Consider the following 17463-nt stretch of genomic DNA (forward strand, 5'->3'; position numbering starts at 1 on the left):
GCCCCACGACCACTCTTTTTAATTGGATACCGGCAGGTATCGGGAGCGCGCATACCCGCGGTAGTCCAAAATTGGGCGCAAGGTTTTTTATCTTGCTAAACCTCGCACCCAATTGAATATGAGAGTTTGGATCTGATTCTGAGTTGAGAACAGAGGGCCTGATTCAGACCCGGTCGCAAGCGCTGAGCGCTCGCAACCGGGTCGATGGTGGCCCAGAACGCATGCGCACGATGGAGCCGGCTCCGTCGTGCACATGCACGAGACCCGGATAGCGACGGGCAATCTGACGCTCCGGGTCTCGCACCAAAGGGGGCGTGCTGTCGATGTTGAGTGACAGCACGCCCCCTTTGGTGGGCAGGCTGCCCAGACGGAGGCGTTCCCATGAGAACGCCTACCGTCTGGGGGCGGCCCCGCTGACATCACAAGTGATGTCAGTTGGAGAGCTTTCGGCTCTGTTTGAGCAGTGAAGGGGTTAGGTGGCAGGACCATTTATACCATCTGCTTCATGTCATTCTATATAATTTGTGTCCTGATCCTTATAATAATCGATTACGCAATACTATTTTGAGCATCGAAAATAACAAAAAAGAAATAAAAGAGTTGATGAAACGACACATTTTTAAAAGGTATATTTTTGTACACAAATGATTGAACTAGTAAAATTAGATTATTTCTTCTGTATGTATTTTGCCACAAATGCAGATAGCAGATCTGTGTAAGGAGTGTCAGAGTCAAACTTGGTGCGTGGAAGCCGGAAGAGACGGCGTACCGTTGGAGATCGGAGGAGAAGATTATGAACTAGGCCGACAGTACTGGAGGAAGCCCAGTAGAGTGCCATGCACTGCAGGAAACAAGAAAGGAATCGGTAAAGAGAAAAATACAAATTAGGAATATTAAAGGTATTGCACCTTTATATTAACATATTTCTTGTGCTCAAACATGGGAAGGTATTACAGGGATGCACTAAGCCTTGTAGAGTAATAAAGTGGAGAGTGATAAAGTACCAACCAATCAACTCCTAACTTCAAACATAGCCTGGAAATTGACAGTTAGAAACTGATTGGTTGGTAATTTATCACTCCCCAAAGCTTAGTGCATCTTCCCCCTTTGTTGGAGGCAGATATGACGGATTAAATCCACTTTTCTTGTGTAAGAGTTACATAATGCTGCTTACTGCTTTCTCAATAGTAATATGAAAAAGAAAGTTACCAAATTAAAATGAATATTCACCGGATTCTATCTTGGCTATAAAAAATTACCTAAATACAGACATGTTGAGGTACAATAGAGCAAACACAACTCAGTCATATTATTACTTATATTCCCCACAGCATTCAGTGCTCTCCCCAGAATTTGTTTTTGCAGGGCAGCATTATGAAGCAGCCGAGGATTGGGGTGGTGGGGTTGGGTAAGGGATGCCGGCAGTCGGGATCCTGACACTGGTATCCCAAAAGGGCTAGCATACCGACACTTGTTGTTCGTTATGCTAACCATCCCCCTTTCCCTAGCCTAAGCCCTAAACCTAACCCTCTCCCCCACCACGCTACTTACCTTCACTTCCCCTGCGGTCGGGAGGCTAGCATCAGTATTGTGAGAGGCGTCAGGATTCCGGCGCAGGTAATATCAGCGCGGGCATCGTGGCTGCCGGGATATTGACTGTATCTCGGGGTGTAGGTTAGGGCAGACTGGGGGCTGACCAAACCCTATCACAGCAAATAATGCAGCATCCCATTGTCCACCCCCCCTCCCCCCAATCTCACTTACTGTTTGGAGGGCACCAGAAAGGAGAATCTGCAATGCATGCAGGGTGGGTTGGGTATCGAGGTGACAGCAGGCATTTTCCTTCCGACAGGGGGGCAAGGGGTTGAGGTGGAGGGGTTGCCTGGCATCCTACAGTACTGTGCAAAGGCAGGTGTGGAAGAATGCTGCAAAGTAAGGCAGGTGTGGAAGAATCCTGCAAAGTAAGAATGCTTTCAAAAATAGAAGTGTTATAAGTTTATTTTTACCAATTAACAAAATACAAAGTGAATGAACAGAAGAGAAATCTAAATCAAATCAATATTTGGTGTGACCACCCTTTGTCTTCAAAACAGCATCAATTCTTCTTGGTACACTTGCACACAGTTTTTGAAGGAACTCGGCAGGGAGGTTGTTCCAAACATCTTGGAGAACAAAACCACAGATCTTCTGTGGATATAGGCTTGCTCAAATCCTTCTATCTCTTCATGTAATCCCAGACAGACTCGATGATGTTGAGATTAGGGCTCTATAGGGGCCATATCATCACATTAAGGACTCCCTGTTATTCTTTACACTGAAGATTGCCTGTATGTTTGGGGTCGCTGTCCTGCTGCAGAATACATTTGGAGCCAATCAGACGCCACCCTGATGGTATTGCATGATGGATAAGCACCTGCCTGTATTTCTCAGCATTGAGGACACCATTAATCCTGACCAAATCCGCAACTCCATTTGCTGAAATGCAGCCCCAAACTTGCAAGGAACCTCCACCATGCTTCACTGTTACCTGCAGACAACAAACTGCCTTCTCTTACAGCCAAATATTTCAACATTTGAATCATTAGTCCAGAGCACCTGCTGCCATTTTTCTGCACCCCAGTTCCTATGTTTTCGTGCATAGTTGAGTCACTTGGCCTTGTTTCCATGTCAAAGATATGGCTTTTGGACGCAAATCTTCCATTAAGACCACTTCTGGCCAGACTTCTTCGAACAATAGATGTGTGGATCTGGGTCCCGCTGGTTTCTGCCAGTTCTGAGCCTTAGTGTGCAAGTGTACCTAGAAGATTTGATGCTGTTTTGAAAGCAAAGGGTGGTCACACCAAATATTGATTTGATTTAAATTTCTCTTCTGTTCATTCACTTTGCATTTATTAATTTCTAAAAATAAACTAATAACACTTCTATTTGTGAAAGCATTCTTACTTTGCAGCATTCTTCCACACCTGCCTAAAACTTTTGCACAGTACTGTAGGATGCCAGGCAACCCCTCCACCTCAACCCCTTACCCCCCTGTAAAACTTTTGCACAGTACTGTACTTCCAGCGGGGGCGGCTCCAAGCAGAGAGCTGCACTGTGACATGGCCAATAATTTGTGCTGCACTGAATTTTAGCACAGAACGACTTTTGGCCGCGTAACAGCACTGAACGGCATGGAAATATAGCGTGGGGAGAACACTGACAATTTAATAAATATAGAAAGCATGGACACAATACTCAGGTACTTACTGAGGGAACACTGGCAGCGATAGGGATCATAATAACAGAAACTCCACGAATAATGTTGGTTATGTATTTCTGAAATCTAGACATTTTAGCTTTCCGTAATGCAAACAACTGTTTGGAAGTGAAAAAAGTTATATTTAGAAAGGAACATAGGTGAACTTAGCAAAGTTACTGGAATTCAATAAATCATTTAAAAATAATGTTAGTCTAAACAGTAGGTATCCAAACAAAGAGATATCAACATCTAATTTGGTAAATTGTGAGCAGTGTACATGTTCAAGTAGAAGGAGTGTTTAGAATTTAATCTAAAGAGCCCCATACATCCACATGCCATTTCCCCGGTGCGACTGGAACAGTCAATCCACCGGTCAGAAATGCCAAACAGCGGCCATCAATGATCGCCAATCCGTCTGGGAAATTTTTCATGTTAAAAATCCCTGATTTGCCAATCCCAATCATATTTTCTTCATTCTGGTGGAAATATAGGTGCACATTTGGAAAGCATGCCATGCCACTGTTTTACAATTTGGCCATGCTAAAACTGTTGAAAGGCATGCTGGGATGTGTAGTTCATCAACAGCTGGAGGGCCGCTAATTGCCAACCCCTGTTTTAGATTAATCAATTTGCATAACAAATTACCGTAGTGGGCAGTGCAACTATTAGGAATAATCTTGTATATTTGGTACATACCTATCAGCTACTGCCACCTTGTGTACTGTACATTATCTGGCAGACTCTGAATGTCTATACTGTTACACTGAGGAGTTCAGATTACTTGTATCATTAGTAAAAACTTTCAGTGTTCACAAGGGACCTCATGCAGGAGTTGGACGTAAACTTGTTGCTTTTTTCAGTGCACATTAACATCAATTCACATCGACTTGCCAGCATTTTTCACTAATAACTCCCTGCACCATGGGGAGCCAGGACGGGAGTTGGAGGGAGTATGTACACATTGCCAAAGTACAGCAAAGTTGTGTTTGTAGTGGGATGCCGTGTGGGTACTCGACTCCTGGTGCAAGTTGCTAGCCGATTCGTCAAGTGCAGCTAAAACACAACCAATCATGCAAATATAGTACAACTGGTGCAATCTAATAACGAATTGCATTATACTGTACACTCGTTTTAAAAAATAAAGGATATTTGCTGTTCAATTTAGGAAAGGAAAACCTACTAACATGTTTATTAGTGTTAACAGTTAAAATTGTAGATTTGCTTTTTAACACGCAACTCGACTTGGGTACTTACGATCTACATTCTCTAGCCAATTACTGTAACGTATTAATTCTGTGCTGTGTTTTTGACGGTATGCAATCGGGAAGCCGGTGGACGTAAGCCCGACAGCCGGCTTCCGACTGCTTTATCCCGGTGAGGGTCAAATGACAGGCATCTAATGCTAGACGCCTGCCATTTTACCGATGCTGGAAGACCGGCGCCTGAGGGGACTTAGGGTTAGGTTAGGGGGAGGGAGGGTTAGGCTCCCCCGGGGGGGGGGGGGGGGGACTTAGGTTTAGGCGGCGGGGAAGGGGGTATTAGGGTTAGGCACTGGGGGGGAAGGTTAGGGTTAGGGGGGTTAGGTTAGTTGATACTTACCTGGGAACGATCAGGATTTTCAGCTGTGTCAGCCTGCCGCTGTCGGGATTTGAACCGCCGGTCACAAGAATTCGTATGTATTCCGTTTTTGACCACCCTTTGCACTCACAGTGAAGCCACACCTGATGTTGTAATTCTGGCGCATCTGGTCATGTTATTTCTATATGGAGGGAGGTGCAATTTGCTACCTATGAAAAGTTGCTCTTATCTTATATCTGTCGCCAACTCTGCATAGGCACCAAAATGTGTTTTTTCCCCCAAAAGCATTTTACGTTTGAGCAAATCGTGTCCAACTCTGAATAAGGACCAAAGTGTAGATAAATGAAGCAGTGTAGTATAAAGATCTTCTCCCTGGGCTTCCTATGTGCGTGGCAGGCAGTCCAGGAAAAAAACAGTTTTACCCAGCCCTGCTTCCATTATGTACAGGGTGGCATGAGCATCAGGTAAAGGAGGGCGATGCTAGAAAAGACAGCATGCCAGCATTTCATTTGCAGGCACCAACCTAAAGCTGCTCATACTGGGCCTGATTCAGACCCGGTCGCAAGCGCTGAGAGCTCGTAACTGGGTCGAAGGTGGCCCAGAGCGCATGCGCACAACGGAGCTGGCTCCGGCGTGCGCATGCGCGAGACCCGGATAGCGACGGGCAATCCGTCGCTCCGGGTCTCGCACCAAAGGGGGCGTGCTGTCGATGTTGAGTGACAGCACGCCCCCTTTGTTGGGCGGGCAGGGGGGGTGGCTTCCCAGACAGAGATTCCCATGAGAACGCCTACCGACTGGGGGCGGCCCCACTGACATCACATGTGATGTCAGTGGGAGAGCTTTCGGCTCTGTTTGAGTCGAAAGCTCTCTGGGGCTTGCGGCCACGAGACCCTACCACAAGGGTCTCGTCGCAAGCCTGATGGTCGTGATGGTCAAGACCATCGCGACCATCATCTTGGCCACTCGCATTAGCTGTGGGTGGCAACCCACAGCAATGCGAGCGGCCAGGAGGCCGCTCCATAAAAAAAAAAAAAAAAAAAACGCCCTGATTCAGAGCGAGCGCTCTGTCAGAGCGTCCGACTCTGAATCAGGGCCACTGTACATTGCACAAATTTGTGCAAACCAGCCAACTACATGATTGGTTTGAATGATTATTGTTCAGTCTGCAGAATGGTCCTGAACGATGATCATTCATTGACTGAAAACGTCTCAGTACCCATGTGGATTGCTTAGGTTGGTTTTCTAACCTGCCCGATCCACCCGACCGTAGGTCAGTCATCTTAAGGCTATGAATGGAGATCACCTCTAATGTACAGACAAACTCCCAACTATTGGACTGTCAGCTTCTCTCCTGTTCCTGTGGGCTGATCTAATGCACTGCATGGCTAGCTTAAGGCAAAGGGGACAGTGTGTGTCTGTATTATCACAGTGTAAATCCATACTTTAAATGGCATTTACATTTTAGTTAGGCTGAACTAGTGATGTATGAATTTCAAACTCTACATAACAGATACCCTTTCTTATTCAACAGTACAGCAGGGTGTTCTTAATGAATATTCTTCATCAAGAAAATATATAATAATTAAGAAAATTGTACTTTAAATACACAAGTTGGATATATAGACAAACCTCCTATTCTTATTATTTATATAATATCCACGTGTATAAATATTTGCTTTACTCTCGTGTCTGCAAAGTTCACTCCAAAATACATGTTATGCTGTATTTCAAGTCTGCACTGCGAAAATACACACTAATGACTTTTTGAGAATACTGATATGGGAGATCATAGCTATAATAAATAAAGCAACAATGTACTTACCTCTACTAGCAGCAAGTTGATCAAGCCCAAATACACTGGAAGAACCCAAGTATGATCTGGCATTGCGAGGTCAGAAAACCATAGTGCGCCACCCTCCTGTAGCTGCCTGTAGACTGCTTCCCCTGAAACACATATACAGTTGTACATTTCTGTCTACATAATTGGCATGACATCGTTAAAGAAAAAAAAACAATAAGAGTCATCAAATAATGTAACAGTCCCCATTAATGTGTATATTCTCCCAGTGCATGCATGGGTTTCCTCCGGGTACTCTGGTTTCTTCCCACAATCCAAAAATATACTGGTAAATTAACCCCCTCTCCTAAAAAAACTAATTTAACCCTAGTGTGTATGTATGTGTGCAAGTGGTAGGGAATATGGTATATAAGCTCCACTGGGGCTGTGAATGGGCAAATATTCTCAGTAAAGCGCTGAGGAATATGTTTGCGCTATATAAATAACTGGTAATAAATAATAATAAATAAAATCTTAGCTATTTACCAGTCATTAACTTTTGCATGTATAGTGACAGGTCAACATTACAATTCAACATTCTTACTTATTACTTTTCGTTGTTACTGGAATCCTTAATGGCTAATAATTTCTTTGTTTCTATAAAAGCAGGCTGCCTGCATAAAGACAGCCAGAGCAGGAATACTTGGGGAACTGCTGAAGGTATAGAGTAAAAACTCCACCTAGTGGATGCAATGGTATATACAATATATATATATATATAATATTAATTGTATTATATTTAAACCGAAATTTATGCTGATACCTCGGTCTACATCCTAGACTTGCGTTCACTGTCTAACTTGCACAGGATCAAAGCTCATGGTAAATTGGTTTCTATGAGCTAGTACACAGTTTGTTGTTAGTAAAAAAGAATCCAAAAATACAATTAATAAAAAAATTAAAAAACAATTCTCTTGAAAGACCTAAATGTTAACTTTTGTGAGCATGAGGTGTGTGTGTCTTTATGATGGCTTTTATTAACGGAAAATATAGCATATTAGAGTGTGTGTGTAGTATACAGTATATTTGTGGTACAGGACAGCAGTGCAGAGGTTAATCCCTCTTGTGACTAAAATAAGTGTAGGAGAGATGTAACTGAGCCTATACAGTGTTCAGAGTACCCACCCCAATGATCTGAGGCAATTTTCCTGACATAATCAATGAGTCAGCCAATCAAAAGTGACTGGCCCAAGCCTCTGAATAATCATGAGAACAGCTGACAGCAGACACAGGGGTCTATTTACTAAGCTTTGATATGAGGTAAAGCGAACGGAGGTAAGGTACCAGCCAATCAGCTCCTAACTGTCATGTCACAGGCTGTGTTTGAAAAATGACAGTTAGGAGCTGATCGGCTGGTACCTTATCTCCTAACAAAGCTTAGTAAATAGACCCCACAGTCTGATAGGGGTGGAGTGCTGAATGTAAAGAGGGGTGTATATAGAGATGATTTGGACAAAGCAAGTGGCTGAGAGATTAGGGGGTGTGAGGCAAAGTTAAAGGGAGGTGAGGGGGAACAGAAACCAGAGGGAGAGAATACGTGTACAGTCATTATATAGTTATAAAACTTATTTACTAATAAGTTACAATTTCATTTTACATCACAGTGCATCATCTCATAGGTATATAAAAGGTACCTGAGGTTGAGCCACTTGTATTAAAGCTGAAATTCCTCAAAGCCAGAGAAATAAATATCCACATTGGAATTTGTATCCACATAATTAGGCTGGCCTTAAATGGATGAATATTGTCTCGCACATAAAGCTCATTTATAATCCTCTTCAAGTTTTTACGGAAATGAAACCTGGATTGAAAAGAAAAATATAATAACAAACTGTCTGCCAAAGCTTTTTATGGTCCATACTCTTAATGGCTCACAGCATTCATGCTTGGGCCTAACAATTATTTCTACCTCGTCATATACAACATTTCAGTATACAAAACAATTATTACTCCTTTATAACTAATGCTGGCATACACTGTTTAATTATTGGATTGAACGGCACATAATCATCTGATTGGGCCAAAAAATTCAACAGTGTATTGCTGTGACCGAGGTACACAATTGTACAGCATGTACGATAGAGCTGATAATTGGTCGGCCACATCTGGCAGAGTATGCACTGCCGACATATCTCCCCCATTCTTTCACAGGAGAGGAACGGGGAGATGTCTCCAGGCTTGGGTGTGGTGGACGTGGTGATGTTGATTGCAGCATTATGAAGCAGGGCGAGGCCAGGATTACAAGATTTGCATTATTATGCTCACAGAGATCAAGATAGGTTCAGGCACCTCCGGGGGGGGTTAGGGTTAGGCACTAAGAGGGGAGGGTTAAGTTTAGGCACTTACCGGGAGGGTTAGGGTGCGGGTTATGGAGGGTTAGTGTAAGGGTGCAGGAAAGGAGGGTTAGGGGGTAAGTAGGACAGGGGAACATTACTTACTGTTCCCCTGTCGGGATTTGAACCATCGGCATCCTGTCCATTGGTATTTCATACCACTCAGTCAAACCACTTTCAGACCTAAATTCCCAGCTTCTACCCGGCTCGGTCCCAGGACACCGATCACAGGTTAAAGCCTGGATACCCCTTTCACACTTAGGGGGACGACCCAGGTTATTCCCGGGGCGTCACTCTTCACACCAGACCCAGTATATGCTCCTTATCCCCCATCAGCATCTGTTCCCAATTGCACAAAGACTCCTACTTATTGTACTTGGCCTACCTTAGAATGCATATAAAATTAAAGGGACGAATATGGGAAAAGGAAAAAAGTCCACCGCACAGGTAATGCTACTATAATTCAAAGAACAATTTTTTTAATCAAAGGTGCTATTTCCACAAAAATCCTCTACTCAGCGATCGGGTACATCTGGGAGTGGTGGTGGTGCTATTGAGAGTAAACAAACCGTAGTTACAAAGGAAGGAGACCTACAAAGGAATGTATTATAGAGCCCTTTATAGCTAAATTCTGTTGCATAAAACATAACCTTTATTAATTAGCAAAGGATATATACATAAAAATGACTTACAGAACAGACATCTGAGACAAAAGGTAGAAGGTGTGAATGAAATATAAGAAGGGTATGAGGAATCATTCCTCATGGGGTGGTGATATATAAGAGAGACATAAAACATTTCTGACAAAAATACATATAACAAAAAAAAAATCATTTAATATGGATTAGCCATCTGATCAACGGCTAAATCTGCATGAGGTATTGCTGTCAGCACTATGGGCCTGATTCAGAGCCACTCGAAAGCGGCAGCTCGTTCGCTCCGAGCGATGTTTGCCCAACTGCGCATGCGTACGGATCGTTATACGCATGCGCGAACCAGTCAGTGCGGCCGAAATTCATGTGCTCGCAAAATAGCGAATGCCTGCTAATTTGAGTGACAGGATGAGGCGTATGTGGGTGGTAACAGGGGAAGGTGCTTGAAAACGGGGAGTGGAGATCCGATCGCAGGCGTGCTTAAAGGTCAAAACGGGCGTTTTATGGGTGTGCATATTTAAAACAGCAGCGTCATTGACCACGTCACTGGGTTATTTTAGAGCCAGAACTGCTCGCAAAATTGTGGTAGCAAAAACCAACCACAAGAATAGCGAGCAGTTCATACCCTGTTCGATGTACTCGATTAATCTAATAAATAGCGGACATGACGTAGGATGCGAGCGGCCAGGGGGCGTAGTTTCCCAAAAAACGAACGCAAGTTTTGTTCGCTCGTTCAGACCTAGAGGCGTGAACAGACCGCAAACAGCGAACAGTTCATTTGAATAGCCACCCCTATTTTCTGGACAAGCGAGCGCAAATAGCGACCGGCTCTGAATCAGGCCCTATATACTTTATATTCATAGGTTTGAACTAGGGGCCCGATTCAGACCCGCTCACTAGATGCGTTCGCACACAGCTGTCAAAGTATGCAAATCCTGCGATCACACGGCAAGACATTAGCACGCCCACTATGCCTTGGCGCGCAATCATGGTGTGTATGTAGATGCCCAACAGCCCGTCGTAAGACGTCCACTTTCCCATAGTAATATACGTCATCTCCAGGAAGTGTATTCAACAAATCTGTAACATTGAGTACCATCAGACCCGTACGCAGCACTTGTTGCAGACCATACATTGCCGCAAGCACTGCGAGTGCTTCAGTGTGTAATTCAGGCATATGACGTGTATTATAACGCTGTATCTTAATTATGCACACCTCTGAAACGGCATTAAGACGCACAGACACGCCTGCGTTCACACCACCACACCCCCGTTTCCATTGACCAACCCTTGTCACCACCCACAAATGGCTCGTCCTGTCACTCATTCTAGCGAGGAGTCTATGTACAAGGGGCGATCGCATGGACTGGTTCACGCATGCGCACTGCATCTTATATGCAGATTGCAACATTTACAATAGGCTGCTCTGCATGAGGTATTTACTGTCAGTAGTGTTACATTGAGTGGCCATCTGACTAAGGGCTTATTTGCATGAGGTATAAACTGTCAATACTATACATTTTCTACTCATAGATTAAAATGACATGCTTACACAGTGTATTATTCCACCTTGTTGATGGTTTACATAAACAAGATGGCTGCACTTTATGAATTATTGCTGTTGTTATAACTGAACATTGCATATTTTTAGACTGTTTGCTGCTAAAAAATTTTTTTACACTCCTTGCACTTTACCGAATATAAATGTCTACTATGGTATTAACCTACACTGGAAAGTATACAGATATCGCTAATGGTATCTTCTAAACCTTGGAACAGCACAAAACCAATAAAACGAAGCCACTCAATATTTTTAATGAATATCATTATATGCTTTATGCCTATCTTTATCTTCACACTCCTATCGCCTGCAGCCCAGTAGTCCTCTCATTTGCTGTCCTATGCTTTTTCAAGCAAGACAATAGATAGTAGAAATAAACGGCTGCTACAGGGGGACGATATTTGACTGTTGTTTCCAAGGGTCACTGTGGACACCGGTCTCTCACTCCCCACCCTATGCCCTAGGTAAGATGGGAAGCAGCAGAACCTAGTGTCATTCAGGTTCTCCATACCCTGACTTTCATCTTTCTGTACTATATGGTAACATTTGGTGCAATTAACTATTCTTCAACCATAAAGAGTAATAGCAACATAAAGCTACAGTCTCGCTTGATACAATGATAATTATCTTGTGATATTTTGTGACTAACCCTGGGTGTATTTTACCAAGTTAGAATGTCCCTGTACTGCCTATACAGACGCAAGCGGGCATAAGTGGCAGAGTCATGCAAATCTGCATGGTGTATAAATGTGCACACACTGGTCTGGTCAAATGCAGAGCAAATTTACCCAGGATACACTATGCCAACCTACATAATACTCACTTAGCATTACATATCAGAAAAGCACAGACAGATCTACAAGTCTCACAAATGTAATTATGAATAACTTACTTGGCAACCTTCTCATTCCAGCCATGCTGCTTCCCATACACAGACACTTCATATCGCAGCTGCTTGGCTAAGTTATGGATTTCTGTCTGTAAATTCTCCACCTAGCTGAAAACAATGCAGAGGCTTTAAAGAAACAGACATGCGGATGCATTGTATTATAGCATTACAAAACACAGTCATTAGTAAAACATTACGCATATTAAATATGTTGTCTATTTTCCCTATTTAGGTTTGCAACATACAGTTGCAATATCTTTCCTGGGATAGGCTGTTAAAGAGTCAAAGTGCAGATTGTACCCCAGGCTCTGACAGGACCCTCCATCACTATACAAATACCTGACAAACACAGACATTGTGGAATCATTAAGCATATACAGCCATGGCCAAAAGTTTTGAGAATGACAAGTATTGGTTTTCACAAAGGTTTCTGCTTCAGTGTATTTAGACCTTTCTGTCAGATGTTACTACGGTATACTGAAGTAAAATGACAAGCATTTCATAAGTGTCAAAGGCTTTTATTGACAATTACATTAAGTTTATGCAAAGAGTCAATATTTGCAGTGTTGACCCTTCTTTTTCAAGACCTCTGCAATTCACCCTGGCATGCTGTCAATCAACTTCTGGGCCACATACTGACTGATGGCTGCCCATTCTTGTCTAATCAATGCTTGGAGTTTGTCAGAATATGTGGGTTTTTGTTTGTCCACCCATCTCTTGAGGATTGACAACAAGTTCTCAATGGGATTAAGATCTGGGGAGTTTCCTGGCCATGGACCCAAAATTTTGATGTTTTGTTCCCCGAGCCACTTAGTTATCACTTTTGCCTTATGGCAAGGTGCTCAATCATGCTGGAAAATGCATTGTTCATCACCAAACTGTTCTTTGATGTTTGGGAGAAGTTGTTCTTGGAGGATTTCTTGGTACCATTTTGTATTCATGGCTGTGTTCTTATACAAAATTGTGAGTGAGCCCACTCCCTTGGCTGAGAAGCAACTCCACACATGAATGGTCTCAGGATGTTTTACTGTTGGCATATCAATGCATTTTCCAGCATGATGGAGCACCTTGCCATAAGACAAAAGTGATAACTAAGTGGCTCGGGGAACAAAACATCGAAAATTTGAGTCCATGGCCAGGAAACTCCCCAGACCTTAATCCCATTGAGCACTTGTGGTCAATCCTCAGGAGGCGGGTGGACAAACAAAAACCCACATATTCTGACAAACTCCAAGCATTGATTAGGCAAGAATGGGCGGCCATCAGTAAGTATGTGGCCCAGAAGTTGATTGACAGCATACCAGGGCGAATTGCAGGGGTCTTGAAAAAGAAGGGTCAACACTGCAAATATTGACTCTTTGCATAAACTTAATGTAATTGCCAATAAAAGCCTTTGACACGTACGAAATGCTTGTAATTTTACTTCAGTATACCATAGTAACATCTGACAAAAAGGTAAGAACACAGAAGCAGCAAACTTTGTGAAAACCAATACTTGTGTCATTCTCAAAACTTTTGGCCATGGGGAGGGGGTGGGGTGTGTGTGGGTATAGCGTTCCCGCTAGGCTGTTTTAGCGGAGCGCGGCGCCCTGCCCTCTTTCTGGAGGGCAAAAAGCGCCCTGCCCTAACAGCCTGCGGGAACCGTCTTCACCCACGGGTCGCAGTGTCCCGCGGGTGAAGAAATGTGCGGTGACCCGGTCACCGCCGGAGAATAGACGCCTGGCGCATGCGCCCGGCATCTATTCTCCCTGTCTGCAGGGCTTGGGGGCTGCCCGGCGTGTCCGTAAGTGCCGGGCACGCCCCCAAGAGTGACGAAAAGGGGACGCATCTTATAGACACGCCCCCTTCTCGGGCGCGCGCATGGACATGCCCTCTCTAGCTCCGGAGCTAGAGGGAACACTATATATATATATATATATATATATATATACACACACACACACACACACATGGGCTGACTTGCTGTATTTACTGTATCCACTCCTGAAGCAGTCCCCAGAGACTACAGTGGGACGAAACGCGTTGAGAAGGCTTTCCTGTTATACTTCCATAATACTGGACAGATAAGTGCTTTTTACCTTGTTACATTGTACGAGTCTTTATTGTTTTTTATTAAAGTGTATGTGTTTTTTTTAAACTTACTACACTATTGGAGGCTCTTTTTTCTTTACTGTTTCCATATGTATATGCGGATTCGTCTTCTGGATTTGAAAAAGGGCTGAGAGGAAAAGATCCTTTATATATTGATACCTAATAATCTACAGCTGGTACAGGGCCATTTTTTATCTTGGGTGCTGGAGTACTTGATTTAAACACGTGTGAAGTGTTTCTAGCACATACTTATGTCCGTATTCACTACTATTGCATGCTAACACTTTGGAATTTATGTGTTCATTTATATTTTTGGATTACACTATGTTTGTTTTACTTTTTTCTGTCTTTTCTGAGACCACATCGAGACGATTACACGAAGAATTCCACAAGGATTTATCTTCAGACTTTATGGACTGGGGGCCTTATTCAGAGCCGGACGCTATTTGCGCTCGCTCGTTCAGAAAAAGGGGTCGGCTATTTAAATTGAACGCTCGCTCTTTGTTGACGCCTGTATGTCTGAGCGAGCGAACGAAACATGCGCTCGCTATTTTGTAAAGATGCCCCCTGGCCGCTCGCATCCTACGTCATCTCCGCTATTTATTAGATTAATCGAGTACATCGAAAGGCGTCTGAACTGCTCGCAGTGCTTGTGGTTGGATTTTCCTACCGCAATCATGCGAACAGTTCAGGCTAAGAGACAACCAAGTGACGTGGTCGATGACGCTGCTTTGTTAATTATGCACACCCTTAAAACGCCCGTTTTGACCGTTTGGCACGCCTGCGTTCGGATCTCCCCTCCCCGTTTTCAAGCACCTTCCCCTGTTACCACCCACAAACGCCTCATCCTGTCACTCAAATTAGCAGGCACTCGCTATTTTGCGAACACACGATTTCCGACCGCACTGACTGGTTTACGCATGCACATTACGACATTACGACCCATATGCATGCGCAGATGTGCGAACATCGCTCGGAGCGAACGAGCGGCTCTGAATCAGGCCCTGGGTTCTAATATTATTATATACTATTACTACGATTAATAGTATTCATGCACTGAAGGCGCCGCTCCATCTTTTGTAAACCTACTGTTTTTGTTGAATAAATCACGTGTTGGAAGGTCTGGCAGCCACCTTAAATATGGAGTGTCTATAATACTGCTGAACCTGTCTTGGGTTTTATTTTATCTTTCACATTTATTATATGAGCCTTGTGCGCCACTTACACTAATTTGTATCACACACATATATATATATATATATATATATATATATATATACACATATACATACACATACATACATACACACACATACATACATACACACACACACGGTACCAGTCAAAAGTTTGGACACATCTTCTCATTCAATGTTTTATGTTTATTTCAATTATTTTCAATTTGGTAGATTAATACTGAAAACATCAAAAATATGAAAGTACACATATGGAATTATGTTGTAAACAAAGTGTAAAATGGAAAATTTCAAGAACTGTGAATGTATCCTCAAGTGCAGTTGCAAAAAAACAAGCGCTATGATGAAACTGGCTCTCATGAGGACCGCATAAATGGGGACAGGGGATGATGGGAAAAGGGGAATGCAGCACAAGTAAATACGAACAATGTGTTCTCCAAATAGTAGAAAATATAGTCACATGATGCAATTGTTATATCTAACAGAGGTGCTCCCAGGGAGTTAAAAACTGAGTACAAAGGAAAAGAGAAAAAGGCAACTCCTGCATTTGAGGCACACTGTGTCAAATATATATTAAAAATTAACTTTTAATTGAATAAATTAAAAAATCATTGGACAAGAATAAATCATATGGTCATTATGTTTGAATCAAACAAACTAGAATGTAATCACACCTAATATGAAAAATAGGACGGTGTATACACATATCATTCATATATTTGAGAGATACCATTAACATTTGAATTAGCAGCAAACAATCAAAGTGCTAGTGCAATCGGGAATATCCTAGAAATAGCAGCAAAAATTAGTTCACATATGTCTAAGAGATACCATTGACATTTAAATTAACAACGAATAAAGGGCCTGATCCAGAGCCGGACGCTCTGACAAAAGCGCTCGCTCTGAATCAGGGCCCTCCTACCTAAAAATGGAGCGGCCTCCTGGCCGCTCGCATAGCTGTGGGTGACCACCCACAGCTTATGCGAGCGCCCAAAAAGATGGTCGCGATGGTCAAGACCATCACGACCATCGGGCTTGCGACGAGACCCTGTGGTAGGGTCTCGCTGCCGCAAGCCCAGGAGTGCTTTTGGCTCTATCAGAGCCAAGTGGGGCCGGCTCCATACGGAAGGCGTTCCCATGGGAACGCCTCCGTCTGGGCAGCAACGCCCCGGCACGCCCACCAAAGGGGGCGTGCTGTCACTCACCATTGACAACACGCCCCCTTTGGTGCGAGACCCATAGCGACAGCTTGGCTGTCGCTATGCGGTTCTCGCGCATGCGCACGACGGAGCTCCCTCCATCGTGCGCATGCATATTAAGGCACCATCGACCCGCTTGCGGGCTCTCAGCGCTCGCGAGCGGGTCTGAATCAGGCCCAAAGTGCAAAAGTGCTAGTGCAATCAAGAGGTCCTAGAAGTAACAGCAAAATATACCAAAGTGTTGATACGCATGAGAATAACACTGGGAAGATGCAAGATTCATCTTATACAATTTATCAAATCCATGTCTTCATTGTGCATATGGTATCTCTCAAATATGATTTTTGATTTATTCAATTAAAAGTTAATTTTTAATATATATTTGATACAGTGCCTCAAATACAGGAGTTCCTTTTTCTCGTCTCATGAGGACCGCCCCAGGAAAGGAAGACCAAAAGTTACCTCTGCTGCAGAGGATAAGTTCATTAGTTACCAGCCTCAGAAACCGCTACTTAACAGCACCTCAGATTAGAGACCACATAAAGTCTTCACAGAGTTCAAATAGCAGACAAATCTCAACATCAACTGTTCAGAGGAGACTGCGTGAATCAGGCCTTCATGGTGGTTTTGCTGCGATGAAGCCACTACTGAGGTTGAACAACAAGAGGAGAATTGTTTGGCCAAGAAACACAAGGAATGGACATTAGACCAGTGAAAACCTGTACTTTGGTCTGATGAGTCCAAATTTGAGATTTTTAGTTCCAACCGCCGTGTCTTCGTGAGAAGCAGAGAAGGTGAGCGGATGGTTTCTGCATGTATGGTTCCCACTGAATCATGGAGGAGGAGGTGTGATGGTGTGGGGGTGCTTTGCTGGTGACACTGTTGATG

General features: G+C 43.4%; 1 protein-coding gene across 1 annotated transcript in view; it reads right to left on the reverse strand.

The window, feature by feature from the left end:
* Positions 1-596: 596 nt before the first annotated feature.
* The window catches only part of COX18 (cytochrome c oxidase assembly factor COX18), a 39968-nt gene continuing 23101 nt past the window's right edge, over positions 597-17463 (reverse strand). Inside the window, exons 3-7 of the mRNA XM_088448244.1 lie at positions 12093-12193; positions 8288-8454; positions 6639-6760; positions 3247-3354; positions 597-841 (exon numbers count right to left, since the gene is read on the reverse strand). Of these exons, the coding sequence (XP_088304370.1) occupies positions 668-841; positions 3247-3354; positions 6639-6760; positions 8288-8454; positions 12093-12193 (672 nt within the window). The 3' untranslated portion in view covers positions 597-667. The remainder of the gene's footprint in view (positions 842-3246; positions 3355-6638; positions 6761-8287; positions 8455-12092; positions 12194-17463) is intronic.

Source organism: Taudactylus pleione, unplaced genomic scaffold, assembly GCF_031769625.1.
Source record: "Taudactylus pleione unplaced genomic scaffold, aTauple2 ptg000454l, whole genome shotgun sequence".
Taxonomy (NCBI): Eukaryota; Metazoa; Chordata; class Amphibia; order Anura; family Myobatrachidae; genus Taudactylus; species Taudactylus pleione.